The following is a 12818-nucleotide window of genomic DNA, read 5'->3' as shown; positions in this document are numbered from 1 at the left end:
CTGGTGAGAGCCCAAGGGACCGGGGCAGAGGCCCGTCCCGCCGAAGCGACTCCTCTCTCGGGTACCCCCGGGGAGGGGGAGGTGGGGCACCGGAGGGGCTCCCGGGCAGAGACCCGGTGGTGGAGCTCCGGCTTGCCGTAGCATGGGGGGCAGGCGGGTGCGGGGACGGTTCTGTGCGCAGGCCGGGGTCCTGCTCCCTGCCTGCGCCCGTGAAATTGGCAATAACGGGTCACCTCGGTGCGTCCAGTTTTTTCCTGCTTGGCATCAGCCCGGGCTCCGTCTCCCGCAGCGCCTGCAGTGAATCACGCAGCTGCCGGGGCTGGTCCAGAGACGGGACACCGCTCATCGCTGCCCAGCTAAGGCACGTCGTCGTCGCTGCCTGCCCCCACTTGCCTGCCCAAGGTTTTCCTCTGGCTACAACCCGACCGGGCCCCTCCTGTTGCCCGGCTTTCAAAAGTTTAAAATTTTGACTGGTTTCCATAATGGAGCTGAAATCAAACCAAGCTTGTGTCAAGCCCCTGCTTCCCCCGTGCTCTCCCACCCAACCACCTCTGTCTCAGGACAGAGCTGCCGGCTCTCTCCCCCCTCCCCACAGGGCTTATTTTTGCCAGGCTTGCAGTCACTGCAGGCACTCCCGCGGATGGATGGCAAAGGGCAGGTCTGCTCTTCCGTCAGCTCTCCCAGCCACACCGCTGGCATGCCTGCAGGCACCTCCTGGCTGGAGCAGGAGCTGGGCTGGGGGCAGGAAGGTTGAACAGGGACCCACGGCTGCCCCGGGGGCAGGCGGCACAGGAGGCTGCTGAAGGTTGTCCCTGTGCCACCGCAGCCCTGCTCGGTGCCGGGCTGGTGGCTCTGTCCACTCCGTGCCAGCATCTCGGCTGGCCTCAGTCGGGGTCATTACAGCCGAACGCCTTCCTGGGAGGATCCCGGCCCTTTCCCTGAGCCTGGCGCCAAGGGGAGATGGGGAGGGGGCAGCTGGGCCCTGGGCTGGAGGGGCTCAGCACTGCTGGGGGACTGCGGTGCGGCTGCTGGTGCTGTGGCGGGAGAGCAGCACCCACCTCGGCACAACCGATGAGTCGTTCGCATGCTTGGCTGTGCACGCACGTGTTTTTTTCCTAATTAATCTTCACGGATTGGAGAGCACTTGATGTTGATTCCCCTAATGCAGTGCCAGAAGTGTAAGGAGAATAATTAGGCACAGTTTAGAAAAGTTGTCCAAATCAGGTGGCGATGGGGAGTCACAGGGTGGGGGCCAGCCCTGCTCGTCCCACCCTCACTCAAGTTGACCGCCCCAGCAGCATCGCTCAGTTCGTGGGTTTGCGGGGCCACCGAGCAGCGTGCACACATGAGGGTGACCGGGAGAGCCTGGAGGGATCTTGCGGTGGGGTGGGATGCTGCCCCGCAGAGCAGTGGGGCGATGAGATGCTGCGGGGCTCCCCCTGCCCACGGAGCGCCCGAGGCTGCAATCCAGCCTTTATTCATGGAGGCTTTCCTTTAAGTAATGATTAAAAGGAGATGTGGGAAAGCCCTTGACATGAAGCTAACTCTCCAGAGCCTGAGACTGGCTGCAAGTGAGATGAAAATAATCCCCTGGTCACCAGGGACTTGTGCAGGAGAGGAGAGCAGCTCCATCTCCCCAGGGCTGCAGGCAAACATGCTGCCATGGTGGGCACAGGGCCATTGGGGGCTGCTGCTCCATGCCCAGCTTTGCTCCCATCCCCACGCCGCGGGGTGCCCACAGTCCCCAGAGCACTCTGCACGTGGCATGGGGCAAAACGCCCGTGACCTCCGCAGGGACCCGGCGCTTTCCCTCGGGCTGACCCCCAGGCCCTGGGAACGCGCACCCAGAGCCACCCGCACTGGGCAGGGACCTGAGTCCCCGCCAGAGCCATCTTGAGAGCATGGAGGAGCCCAACTCATTCCAGTGCTCTGCAGCAGTTTAAAAACAAACCCAAGGAGGGCGGAGAGAGGAGAGAGCAGAGAAGTGGTTCCTAATATGGCAACAGCAAATGTAATTCTATTACCTTGATTTATTGATCGCACTTAGAGCAATTACTGGCTTTCACCCCATCACCTGCCAGGGAGCAGGAGACAGCGAGGAGAAGGCAAGACAAAGGCGGCCGCGTGTTGCCCAGGGCACGGCCGGCCTCTGGGGAGGCTCGGGTTTTGTTTGTGCAGGTTGGCGTGGGGGGAGAGCTCCCACCCGGCTGCGCGGCCGCAGCAGCATCGCCTCCGCAGGCAGGAGAGCTGGGTGGTTTCCACCCGGTCAAGGAGGCTCCTCAGGAAGCCAGAGCCAAGCGCGTCTGCTCTGCAGAGAGGCCGTGATGCTGGCAGCACGGGGACAGAGCCCGGGCATTACAATGACTTTGGAGGGGATGCAGGGCTGGGGTGGGCTGGGGAAAGGCGAGGGTCCCCGGGACACCAGTGTGGTGGAGCAGCTGCAGGCCTCGCTCTGAGCCAGGGGGTGGGTTTCAGCTGTGGGCCCCCTCGCCCCTCTGCGCCCAGCCAACCTGGAGCCAGGCTGGGGCAGGGGAGTTGGCATCCGCGGCAAAGCCCTGGAAATGCCAGGGCTGAGGGTGAGCTCGAAAGGAAGTGGTGGCTCTGGGCTCCGTCCCCGGCTCTGCCAGGGCAGCACTGGGCAGCTGGCGTGAGTCGTGCTGGAGCATCACCCCATCACCTCGCAGAGATGGGGCTCACACCCTCTGCCTGAGCTCAGCTCCCACCGCCCCGGGGCACCAGCAAGAAACCCCAGCGGGAGTCCCTGGCTCTGCCCGCGCCAGCGCAGCGCCCATCTCACACCAGGGGGGGACAGGCACTGGCCCCTCTCTGGGCCCTGCGGTGAGCAGGATGCTGTGGGTTGGTGCTGGGCTTGGCAGGAGGTCTAGCCCTTTGAACGACTGGAAAAAATCAGCAGCCCCCCGGGGTTGGAGGAAGGGTGAGTTACTTGATTGAGGTCAGAAAGTCCCTTTAAGGTTTCTTTTTTCCCTGCTTGCTGCAGATACTGGCACAGAAGCAAGAAAATGATTGTGCTTTTTACTGCCTGAGCCCTCCAGACAGATATAAACAAGCGGGAGCCAGACCTGGCTTTGGAGGCAGATGAAACCAGAGTGAACAAGACCACTGGGCTCGGAAGCACAGAAATAGGGCAGCCTCGCTGTGCAGCGAAGCCTGGCAAAGCCTCCCGCACCCCCGCCTCCCAGCCAGCCCCAGGCTCCCTGGAAGCGCTGCCCAGTGACGGAGATGCGGAAAGAGCAGAAAATGTCCCCTTTGTGGGTGAGGGCAGTGGCCAGGGGCTGCTGGCCCCCTCCAGAAGCTGCCTGCTGGCCACTCCGGCTAATGGCAAAGCGTGAGCGGGGAACAGCCTGCGCATCAGCCTGATGGCTCCCGGGGGGAGGCAGCAGCCCATACCCCTGCTCCACTGCCCCCCCCCCAGCCCGTTGAGCCCACACCGCCTGGGGTGAAGCTGGGAGCCCGCAGGGCCGGTGCAAGCCCCGGGGCTCGGCTCAACCGTGGGCCGCGGCGAGCGGCGTCTGGAGCAGGGCGCGGGGCAGAGGGCGAGAGGCTCCGTCCCCGCGGGGGCCGCTCAGACGTGGCGGGGGCCGCCCGGGCGTGGGGGCCGCAGAGCCGTGCCCAGAGGTCGGTCTGTCTGTCTGTCGGCCCCCTCCCCCGCTGTCCCCCAGTGCCGGGATCGTGCCTATCCTTTCGGGGCTCCCGCCGCCGCCCCCCCGCAAGCCCCCGCTGGTGACTCGGGGGGAGCAGCACAGCCTGGGGGGCGCGGGGCGGTCTGAGGATGCTGGGGGGGGGGTGGCGGGGGATGCTGGGGTGGCCGCGGGTCCAGGATGGCGGGGGGGGGGTGGCGGGGGATGCGCTGCCAGCCCGGGGGGGGGGGGGGGGGGGGGATGCGCCGGCGGGCCGGGGGGGGCGGCGGAGCGCTCGCACCATGACATCAGCGCGGCGCGGCCCCGGGGGAGCGGGCGGGGGGCGGGAGCCGGCGCGGCGGCGGAGCGGAGCGGAGCGGCAGCAGCGGAGCGGAGCGCGGCCCCGGGCATGCTCCCGGAGCCCAAGTATGACCGCTTCCGCGACGAGCCGCTGACCGCCCCCATGCCGTCGCCGGCCCCCGCGCCTTGCCCCGCGGCGGGCGAGGAGCCCGAGCCCGGCACCACCTTCTGCGCGCTGCTGCCGCGGATGCCGCAGTGGAAGTTCCCCGGCCCCGCCGGCTTCCTCGGCCGCGGCCCCGCCGGCGCCGGTGCCGGCCGGGAGCTCTCCGCGCCGGCCCGGGCGGGCGGCACCGCGGCCGCGGGAGCCCCCTCGGCGCTGGCCGCCGTGCTGGGCGCCTGCGAACCGCTCTGCGCCGCGCCCTGCTCGCTGCCGGCCGGCGGGCGGCCGCGGGGGGCGGCGGGGCGGGCGGCGCGGGCGGAGGCGGCCCGGCCGGGCGGGGAGGAGTGGAGCCGCAAGGGCAGCTTCATCCGCAAGCCGGCGCAGGGCTGGCTGCACCCCGACGAGCGGGTCCTGGGGCCCGGCGTCTCCTACATCGTCCGGGTAAGTCCCGCCCGAGCCCGGAGCCCGGAGCCCGGAGCCCGAGCCCGGCCCGCCCCGGCGCGGGAGGGCGCCGAGCCCCCGGCGCCACGCGTGTCCGTGTCCGGGGCTCGGCGCGTCTCGCCGCTCCTCCCGACGGCTGCGGGCAGAGCCCGCGGCTCGCGTCCCCCGTGTCCCCCAGCCCCGGCTGCCCCAGGGCAGGCTCTGCCGCCGAGGCAGGGCTGCGGCCGCATCCCCAGGCTCCCGCGGGCGCTGCCCTGGGGCCGCCGCCGCCCGAGCTCACGGTGCCGAGCGCGGCCGTGACCGCGGCCGAGGGGACGCGGTGGGGGCCCGGCCTGGAGGGTGTCCTGGGCAGCCACCCCCGGCACACGCAGCCTGCGGCCGCTTCGCCCCATCACGGGCAGCCCGGCCCCGTTACTGCCCGCGTTGTCTGGCGCGGCCTGGGAGGGACGGCGCGGCCGCCCGAACCGGGCTGGGATGGGGTGGAGGCCGGGGGGGGCTTTCTGGGCTGGGGAACCAGCCTCGGGACCCAGCAGCGGTCAGCCCCTACGAGGGCATCACAAGCCGTAGCGCGCGGATGAGTTTGTCGGGTCTCAGCGTGGGGGCTGGGCGTGCTATGGGGTGTTTTGGGGTGGGGGGCAAAAGGATGCCGTGTGGTCGCTGGAGCTGGCGTGGAAGGGGCCCTTCTCACTGACGCCTGGCTCCTCCTCTCCTCTCCTCTCCATCGCCTGCCCTGGGCTGGTGGTGGTGGCCGGAGGAGGCTGCTCTGACCATGTCCTGTCCCCCCCGCAGTACATGGGGTGCATCGAGGTGCTGCGCTCCATGAGGTCCCTCGACTTCAACACCCGGACACAGGTCACCAGGTATGGCCCTGCGGTCCTGCTGTCTCGCACCCCAGTGCCATCCAGAGCCCCCATCGGCCCTGGGTGCACACCCTCCCCAGGGCCCTGTGGAGGGGGGGGGGCACACGGGGCCAGGGTCTGGGGGGGCTCTGCCCCACGGGATCCACCCTGCACGCAGGGACACGGACGAAGGGCACGGCCGCAGATCAATGGGTGGAAAGAGGAGAAGGGAGGTGGCCCTGGCTGGGATTACATACCGCGGGCCATGACGTGGGGCAGTGCTGCGGGGAGGCTGCAGTGCCCCGGGCTGCGGGGGCTGATGCTCCCAGACCCTGCAGAGCTGTGGGCAGGGGAGGCAGCTGGGAAGGGGCCGGGGGTCTGCACCAGTAACCCGGCTGGGGGCCGTGGCTTGCAGGGAAGCCATCAACAGACTGTACGAGGCAGTGCCGGGCGTCAAGGGCATCTGGAAGAAGAAGGTGAGTTTCCACCCAGCCTGTCCCTCCCTGGGCTCCTTCCTGGGGTGAGCCGGGGCTGCAGGACAGGGTGCTGGGGGCGCCTGCCTGGTTGGCAGAGCAGAGTCTGGGGTCTCTTGGGGCACCCCTCTTTGCCTTCTTCACCCCAGGAAACCTGGTCCTGGTGGGCTGCATCGCCCCCACGGTCCTCTCCCCCCGTCAGGCTCCCAACAAAGCCCTCTTCTCCATCCTGGGCAAGAGCAACCTCCGCTTCGCTGGCATGAGCATCGCTGTCAACATCTCCGTTGACGGGTTGAACCTCATGATCCCCACCACGCGCCAGGTGAGGACTGTCCCCGGGGACACGGCCCCGCCACCTCCCAGACCTCTGCCTCCTGCCGTGAACTGGGGGGGCTGGCAGCCCCCACGCTAAACCTCCCCGTGGGCCATGTCCCCCCCACAGATCATCGCCAACCACCACATGCAATCCATCTCCTTCGCCTCTGGTGGGGACACGGTGAGGCACACGCGTCTCAGCCCTCCCCTGGCTGCGGTCCCTTGGGGGCAGCGGGGATGGGGGCTGCCTGTCCTACGGCTGAGCTGAACTGCGGGGCAGCCTGGTCCCAGGGCAGGATGCGGGGCCGAGGCCGAGCCGGTCCCCTCGTCCCAGCCCCCCAGCCCTGCTCCCTGCACAGCAGCGGGACGTGGGTCCTGAGCTCCCCCTGTGCCCCCAGGACACCACGGACTATGTCGCCTACGTCGCCAAGGACCCCATCAACCAGAGAGGTGATGCTGGCCCCCGCGCCCGGGAGCTCTGTGAAAGAGGCGGGATGCACGGGGGGGATGAAGGCTGGAGGAGGGGATCCCTCATGGGGAGCACGAGGGGTGGCTCAGGGTGGTCCCAGAGGGGTGGTGGGAGTGCAGGAGAAACACTCAAGCCGTTCATCTGTCTGTCCGCAGCCTGCCACATCCTGGAGTGCTGCGAGGGGCTGGCGCAGAGCGTCATCAGCACGGTGGGACAGGCCTTTGAGCTGCGCTTCAAGCAGTACCTGCACAGCCCCCCCAAGGTGGTGGTACCCCCAGACAGGTAGGGGAGCGGGGGCCCTGCTGCAGCCCCAGAGCCCCTGTCCTGGGCACGTCCGCTGGCTGGGGGTTGCCCTGGGAGCCCCCATCCCTGCCGGGCGTGGGGAGGGCTCTGAGCCCGGCAGGGCGTTCCCAGCTCGCCCGTCCCCGCTGCAGGGCACTGGGTGCAGAGGAATCAGCCTGGGGAGAGGACGAAGAGGTGGCCGAGCACGATTACTACAACAGCATCCCGGGGAAGGAGCCACCCCCGGGGGGGCTGATCGACTCCCGGCTACGGCACGGCACAATCCTGGGCCATGTCCGTACTCAGCCCTCTGGCTCCGGCCCCCCCCAGCCAGGTGAGCCCCTGGGGCCGCTGCCAGTCCTGCTGTGGGGGTCCCAGGCAGGCCCCCACCCGACGCCCTCACTGTCTCCTCTCCCCAGGGCAGCTTTGCAGCCAGGCGAGACCAGAGCAGCCAGCCAGGGCCACCCTGGGACCTGGAGAGCCAGGGTGGGTACCACCGCGGGGGAGCCCCGGGAACCGTGAGCGAGGGTCCCCGCGGCTCTGCGCTGCCTGGGCTGGCAGTGATGCCCGGTCCTCGCAGGCCAGCCCTGTGACGGGTACCTGGAGGCGGACAGCCACCCTCTGGGCCCACGGGACTACGAGGAGCACATGTATGTGAACACACAGAGCCTGGACGCCTGGGAGCCAGAGGCAGCAGCTCGTGGGGTGCTGGAGGAGAGCCCCAAAAAGGACCTCTTTGATATGAGTAAGCCGCCACACTGGGGGGTGTCTGGCACACAACCTGCTGCAGAGGGTCCAAGCCATACGGCAGGCTGCCCAGCCACATGCGACAGCTCTGGCGGTGCCCGCGCTGGCTGAGCCCAGAGCAGTGACGTGCTGAGCACTGGGGGCTGTGAGCCAGGGCCCATCCTCACCCGCCCTTGCTGGGGCAGCAGGGCTGTGCTCGCGGCAGGGCTGCAGGTGGGCACCCCGTCTGCCTGCCCTGCCTGGCCACGTGGAGGGGGCAGCCGTGCCAGGGCAGGGGGGCACCGTCCCCTCCGTGCCTGGACACAGCATCATGCCCGGGACGGCTGTGGTGCAGCGGGATCTAGCCCAGAAGTGGGTCTGGCTGTAACCTGGGGTCCTGCTGCCACTGCTTGGACCGGCCCCCGCCGCACCCCAGCCCTGCTTTGTGCTTGGGGGGGGGGGTGCGTGACGTCCTGCATCCCCTGGCTCCCGCAGGACCGTTCGAGGATGCCCTGAAGCTCCATGAGTGCATTGCCGGAGGTGGCACCAGCCCCCCCATCGAGGACCAGTGGCCGAGCCCCCCCACGCGGAAGGCCCCCATCGCCCCCACGGAGGAGCAGCTCAGGCGGGAGCCGTGGTACCACGGGAAGATGAGCCGGCGGGATGCCGAGAGGCTCCTGCAGATGGACGGGGACTTCCTGGTGCGGGACAGCCTCACCAACCCGGGGCAGTACGTGCTGACCGGCATGCACAGTGGGCAGCCCAAGCACCTGCTGCTGGTGGATCCCGAGGGAGTGGTAAGGGCAGGGTGCGGGATGGGCAATGGGGGACGGGGGGTAAGGGCGGGGTGGAGGGGGATGCTGGAGGACACAGGCTGCAGGGGTGGGCAGGCGTCAGGGGTTGCATGGGGAACCTGCGCAGGAGGCAGCTCTCCTGGGTTCAGGACTGCTGTGCCCCCCGGCCCCCAGGTGAGGACCAAGGATGTGCTGTTTGAGAGCATCAGCCACCTCATCAGCCACCACCGGCAGAACGAGCAGCCCATCGTGGCCGCGGAGAGCGAGCTGCACCTCCGCCAGGTTGTCCGGAGGAAGCAGTGATGGCGGAGGGTACGTGAGCCCCCGACCCACTCCCCTGGCACTGGACTCACCCCAGCCGTGGGGCAAAGCCAGGGCCCGTCTGCGCTCCCCTCCTCCGGTTGTGCCTGGCCTCTGGGGAAGGCAAAGGCCCCCCCCCCCAACACGCCAGGGTCAGGTTCCCCATCCCCCTCCCCAGCGTGGCCCTGCAGTCCCTGGCCCCGAAGGGCCCCCCCACACTACTGCCTCCCCTCCATCATCTGCATGGGGCCCCTTGCCCAGCTGGACATGAAGATGTTTATTCCACACGTGCAGGTGAAATGGTGCCAGGGTGGGAGCCGGTGGGTGGCCTCACCAAGAGGTGTGGAGCCCGAATCCGGCTTGGGCAGCGCTGCCTGCTCCTGCCTGGGGCTGCCCACGGCTCACCCCAGCAATGGGAGGGGGCCTGGGCGGGCATCGCTGTGGGGCTGCCCTGTCCCCCTCCTGCCCCGGGGACCCTGCCTGCACAGGGCTGTGTGCACCCAGCCCCTGGTACTGCCAGCCCCCGCTGCCCAGCAGTGCTGCCCCCGGGGCCGGCTCCATCTCGGCACAAGGAATTGGTCTCTGGATGATGACGGAGCAAATGGGGTCTAGGCTGGTGCCAGGAGCCTCGTCCCAGGGCTCCCAGGGTGGGATGGGGTGAGCAGGCTTGGCATGTGCATGGACGCGTGTGTGCATATCCGTGTGCGTGCATAGGTATGTGAGGGGCAGCTGAGAGGACCAGCCCCTTGCCCATGGGGCTGTGCCTCTTGCCCAGTGTTGCTGCTCAGGACCCAGCTCCCTGCCTTGGCTCCCCCTCTCTGCCAGGACATTCAGGGGGTGCCCCCATCCATGGGGTCCTCTGTCAGTGCGGGTTGTAGCCCCCGGCTTGGCTCTGCCCATGGGGCTGGGCACAATGTCTCTTGGAGGCCAGTGGTGCTGGATCTCCCTGTCGGTCCCACATTTCCAGCTGGATTCTCCCCAGGAGCGACTGCCACGTGAGGCTCCCGGTGGCCCCGAGCCCCCGCAGCCCTTCCCAGGCCGGGGCCAGGACGAAGCTGCTGCGGGGAAGGTGCGTGGCAGAGGAGCTCCCGGTACTGGCTCATGAGGCCAGGGCTGCCAGGAGGAGAGGCGTCCCCTGACCCCTGGGGGACCCCCCGGCCGGCTCGGGGCTTCGGCAGGTTTTTATGGCATACACGGCCCCTTCTCCACTGTGTCTGGCACTCGGCACGGGTTCGTGGTTTGGAATACGTTTCTAATTAAACCTGGAAGTAAGCAAGGTGCCTGGGTTGTTCGTGCTGCCCCCGGGCATGGTGCTGGGATGGGGCTGCCGCTGCTGGCTCCTGTGCCCAGGGGCTCGAGGGGGCCGGGCATGCAGATGGTGCCAGGACGGCATCTCCATCACCACCACCAGTTCCTGGCCAGTCTCACGATGGCGGTGGCAGCATGCCCTGTCCTGGCTGGTCACGCTTGTCTCTCTCCCCTCCCTGGTCACCCTGTCCCCCCTTCTGCACGTGAGTCACCCCCTGTCCCCCCCGGCTCTGGAGGGGGCTAGAGCACCCAGGGCTTGACCCTGCAGTGCTGGTCCTGCACAGCATCTCATCCTTGCACCCGGCGTCTCCTCCTTGCACCCGGCATCTCCTTGCCCTGCCTGCTTCTGCTGCCTGCAGGCTCACCTCCCACTTCTATGCCGGGCAGGATGCGGCCACCCGCCTCCAAGCCTCCTGGCAAGGCCTCATCTGGTTCTTGCCGCAGCCGGGCTGGCACCGACCAGCCTGGAGCCAAGTTGTCACCCATTAATGAACAGGGTGTCCAGCAGAGCGAGAGCCCTGTAGTGGGCCTGGCCGCAGCTCCTGGCTGTGTGGCATGGCCGGCAGGTAGAAAAGGCACATGGCTGGAATCGGCGGAGGCAGGAGAAGGCTGCCCCAGTGCTGCTGGAGCCCGGCAGCGGGAGGCTTTCCATGCCAGCAGTGTGGCTGGGCTGTGAACCGCCAGGCACGTGCACCGGGTGGGCAGCAGACCCAGTGCTGGCTGGCTCCGGGGTCCTACCCCAGGCACGCGTGCCTGGTGCTGCCGCTGTGCTGCTGGCACCCGCCTTGCAGAGCGGGGTCACCCCGGCACCCTCTGCCCCTCACTGGGGACGGTCCCTCCTGGGACGGAGCTGCCGGGTGCTGCCTGACTCAATGAATAAAATAAGCCCCTAAATAAAGCCCAGTAATGCATGTGTCATTTTCCATTGATAGTTCAATACCTACAGGGACACGGTGCTTCCATCTCAGCTGCTATTTTTTGTCATGTAGTAATGCGTCTGCAAAGATAATTGCGCTGTTCCCTCAATAGCAGAGGCAGGAAAAGGCAGCGACAGCCCAGATTTTCTTCTTTTCACTGCTGGAGAACAAGCCCACGCCTTTCACTGGCTGCTGCTGGCTCTGCCCTGGCCCCTCGGCCCCGGAGATGCGGCCATGAGGTGCCTGAAGGGCTGGTGGGGTATTTATTTTAGGGGTTTAACCACTTTGGTTGAAGCTGGTGTGCCGTTCCAACAGCACAGGGTGCAGGGGGCTCTGCCCCCCCGCCTCCACCCCAGGTTGTAGGACTACTGCGTGGGGACACGGGGACCCTCCTTGAGAGGGTCCTGCTGTGGGGCAGCACCCCACGGCCACCCGGCATGAGGGCAGGACCCTGCAGGGGGAGGCGGGCTGGGAGCCACGCAGCAGTTCTTGAAACAAAAAAAACAGTTAAAACAAATATGAGGCCTTGATTGAGTTAAGTATGGACATGAATAATGCAGTCAGAGCACCAGGGAGTGCTCCCATCTGAAATTGGATTTCTTTCCACATGCTCTGCACCCAGTGCAGCTCTGCTCCGGACTGGTCCTGGCTGGGCTGAGGGCGAGTGAGGAGAGCGCCCATGGGAGCCTGCGGCTGGGTGATGGTGGAGCAAAGCAGATAGTGGCACATGTGCTGAAACCGCCAGTGGCTGCTGGTGTGTTTTGAGTAGCCATCTGTAGGCTCCAGAGTTAACGCTGGGCTGAAGGGGAGAGCTACTGGCCTCTCAGCACTGCTCCTTCAGCCCATGTGATGATGGGGAGGCTGAGATGTTTGGGGAAGGTTTGGAAGCCACAAAAGAGCAGCCTCCTTGCTCTCCCAGGGCCGTGGGGATCTCGCTGGCCAACTGTCCCTCTGTCTCCAATCGTGCTGACAACAAACACTGCCCAGTTCAGTTTTCCTGGACAGAGGGTAAGAGTCTCTGACATTGGCAGAGCAAGTTTCATGGAAAGAACTAACCAGCTGGGTAAGAAATGTATGCAGCACTCCTGCCCTGGAGGGGCTGCAGCAGGGACTCAGCCCATGCCCCGGGATCCTGGGGTCCTGGTGCCAGCCCCTTCCCCTCCTGGGCCTTTCTCCTTCCCAGCTTCCAGCAGGTGGTAGCACGCTGCCAGCTCCACCAGCCCTTTCCCCAGCCCTGCCAGCGTCCCCAGCCCCAGCAGTGTCCCCAGCCAGGCGTCGCTCACCCATGGTGCCATGCCCAGGCCTTGCCAGGCACCACATGCCTCCGGCAGCCTCCAGCCCAGCATGAGGGACCCCTGTCCACCTCGCCTAGCCCTTGTCTGACTCCCCATCACGCTGCCTGGGGAAGTAGCTCTGGAGCCCCGAGAGCTGACCCCTCCTGGCATCCCATGCTGCCTGATCCACGGAGAGCCCTGGATGAGGGGGAGACGGCAAGAAAAGGCACCTCTCCTGGCTCCATGTTGCTGTGCCAAGTGAGAGTCCAGAGCCCATTTTAGAGGCCCTGGAAACCTTGTTTTCTGCTGGCCCTGCAAGCGTTTGTTCTCTGCCTGTTTCTGTTTTGGGTCTGGCAGCTCCCAGTGCATGCAGTGGCTGTGGCAGCACAGTGCCGCAGGCGAGTGCTGGTCTCTGGCAGCCCTGTGCCGGCAGTGGGGCTGGCTGCAGCCCCTGCCTGCACTGCCGGGAAGGGATGTCCCCAGCACAGCCCATGTCCCCAGGGTGCCAGAGATGCAAGCACCCATGCCAGCTCCTGCCATGAGCACAGGGTCTCTCCTGCCGTCCCTTCAGTGGGAACTGGG

General features: G+C 67.2%; 1 protein-coding gene across 1 annotated transcript; it reads left to right on the top strand.

The window, feature by feature from the left end:
* The first annotated feature begins 3956 nt into the window (after positions 1 to 3956).
* Positions 3957 to 10013, top strand: SHC2 (SHC adaptor protein 2). The gene is made up of 12 exons (XM_030033922.2): positions 3957 to 4539; positions 5329 to 5399; positions 5794 to 5854; positions 6054 to 6173; positions 6294 to 6347; positions 6565 to 6616; positions 6791 to 6917; positions 7070 to 7255; positions 7342 to 7403; positions 7498 to 7662; positions 8139 to 8440; positions 8612 to 10013. Exons 1-12 carry the CDS (start codon positions 4048 to 4050, stop codon positions 8738 to 8740), a joined length of 1821 nt encoding a protein of 606 aa, XP_029889782.1. The 5' UTR covers positions 3957 to 4047; the 3' UTR covers positions 8741 to 10013.
* Positions 10014 to 12818: the final 2805 nt, after the last annotated feature.

This window comes from Aquila chrysaetos, chromosome 12, assembly GCF_900496995.4.
Source record: "Aquila chrysaetos chrysaetos chromosome 12, bAquChr1.4, whole genome shotgun sequence".
Lineage (NCBI taxonomy): Eukaryota > Metazoa > Chordata > Aves > Accipitriformes > Accipitridae > Aquila > Aquila chrysaetos.
This window is presented reverse-complemented; position numbering and strand designations above follow the sequence as displayed.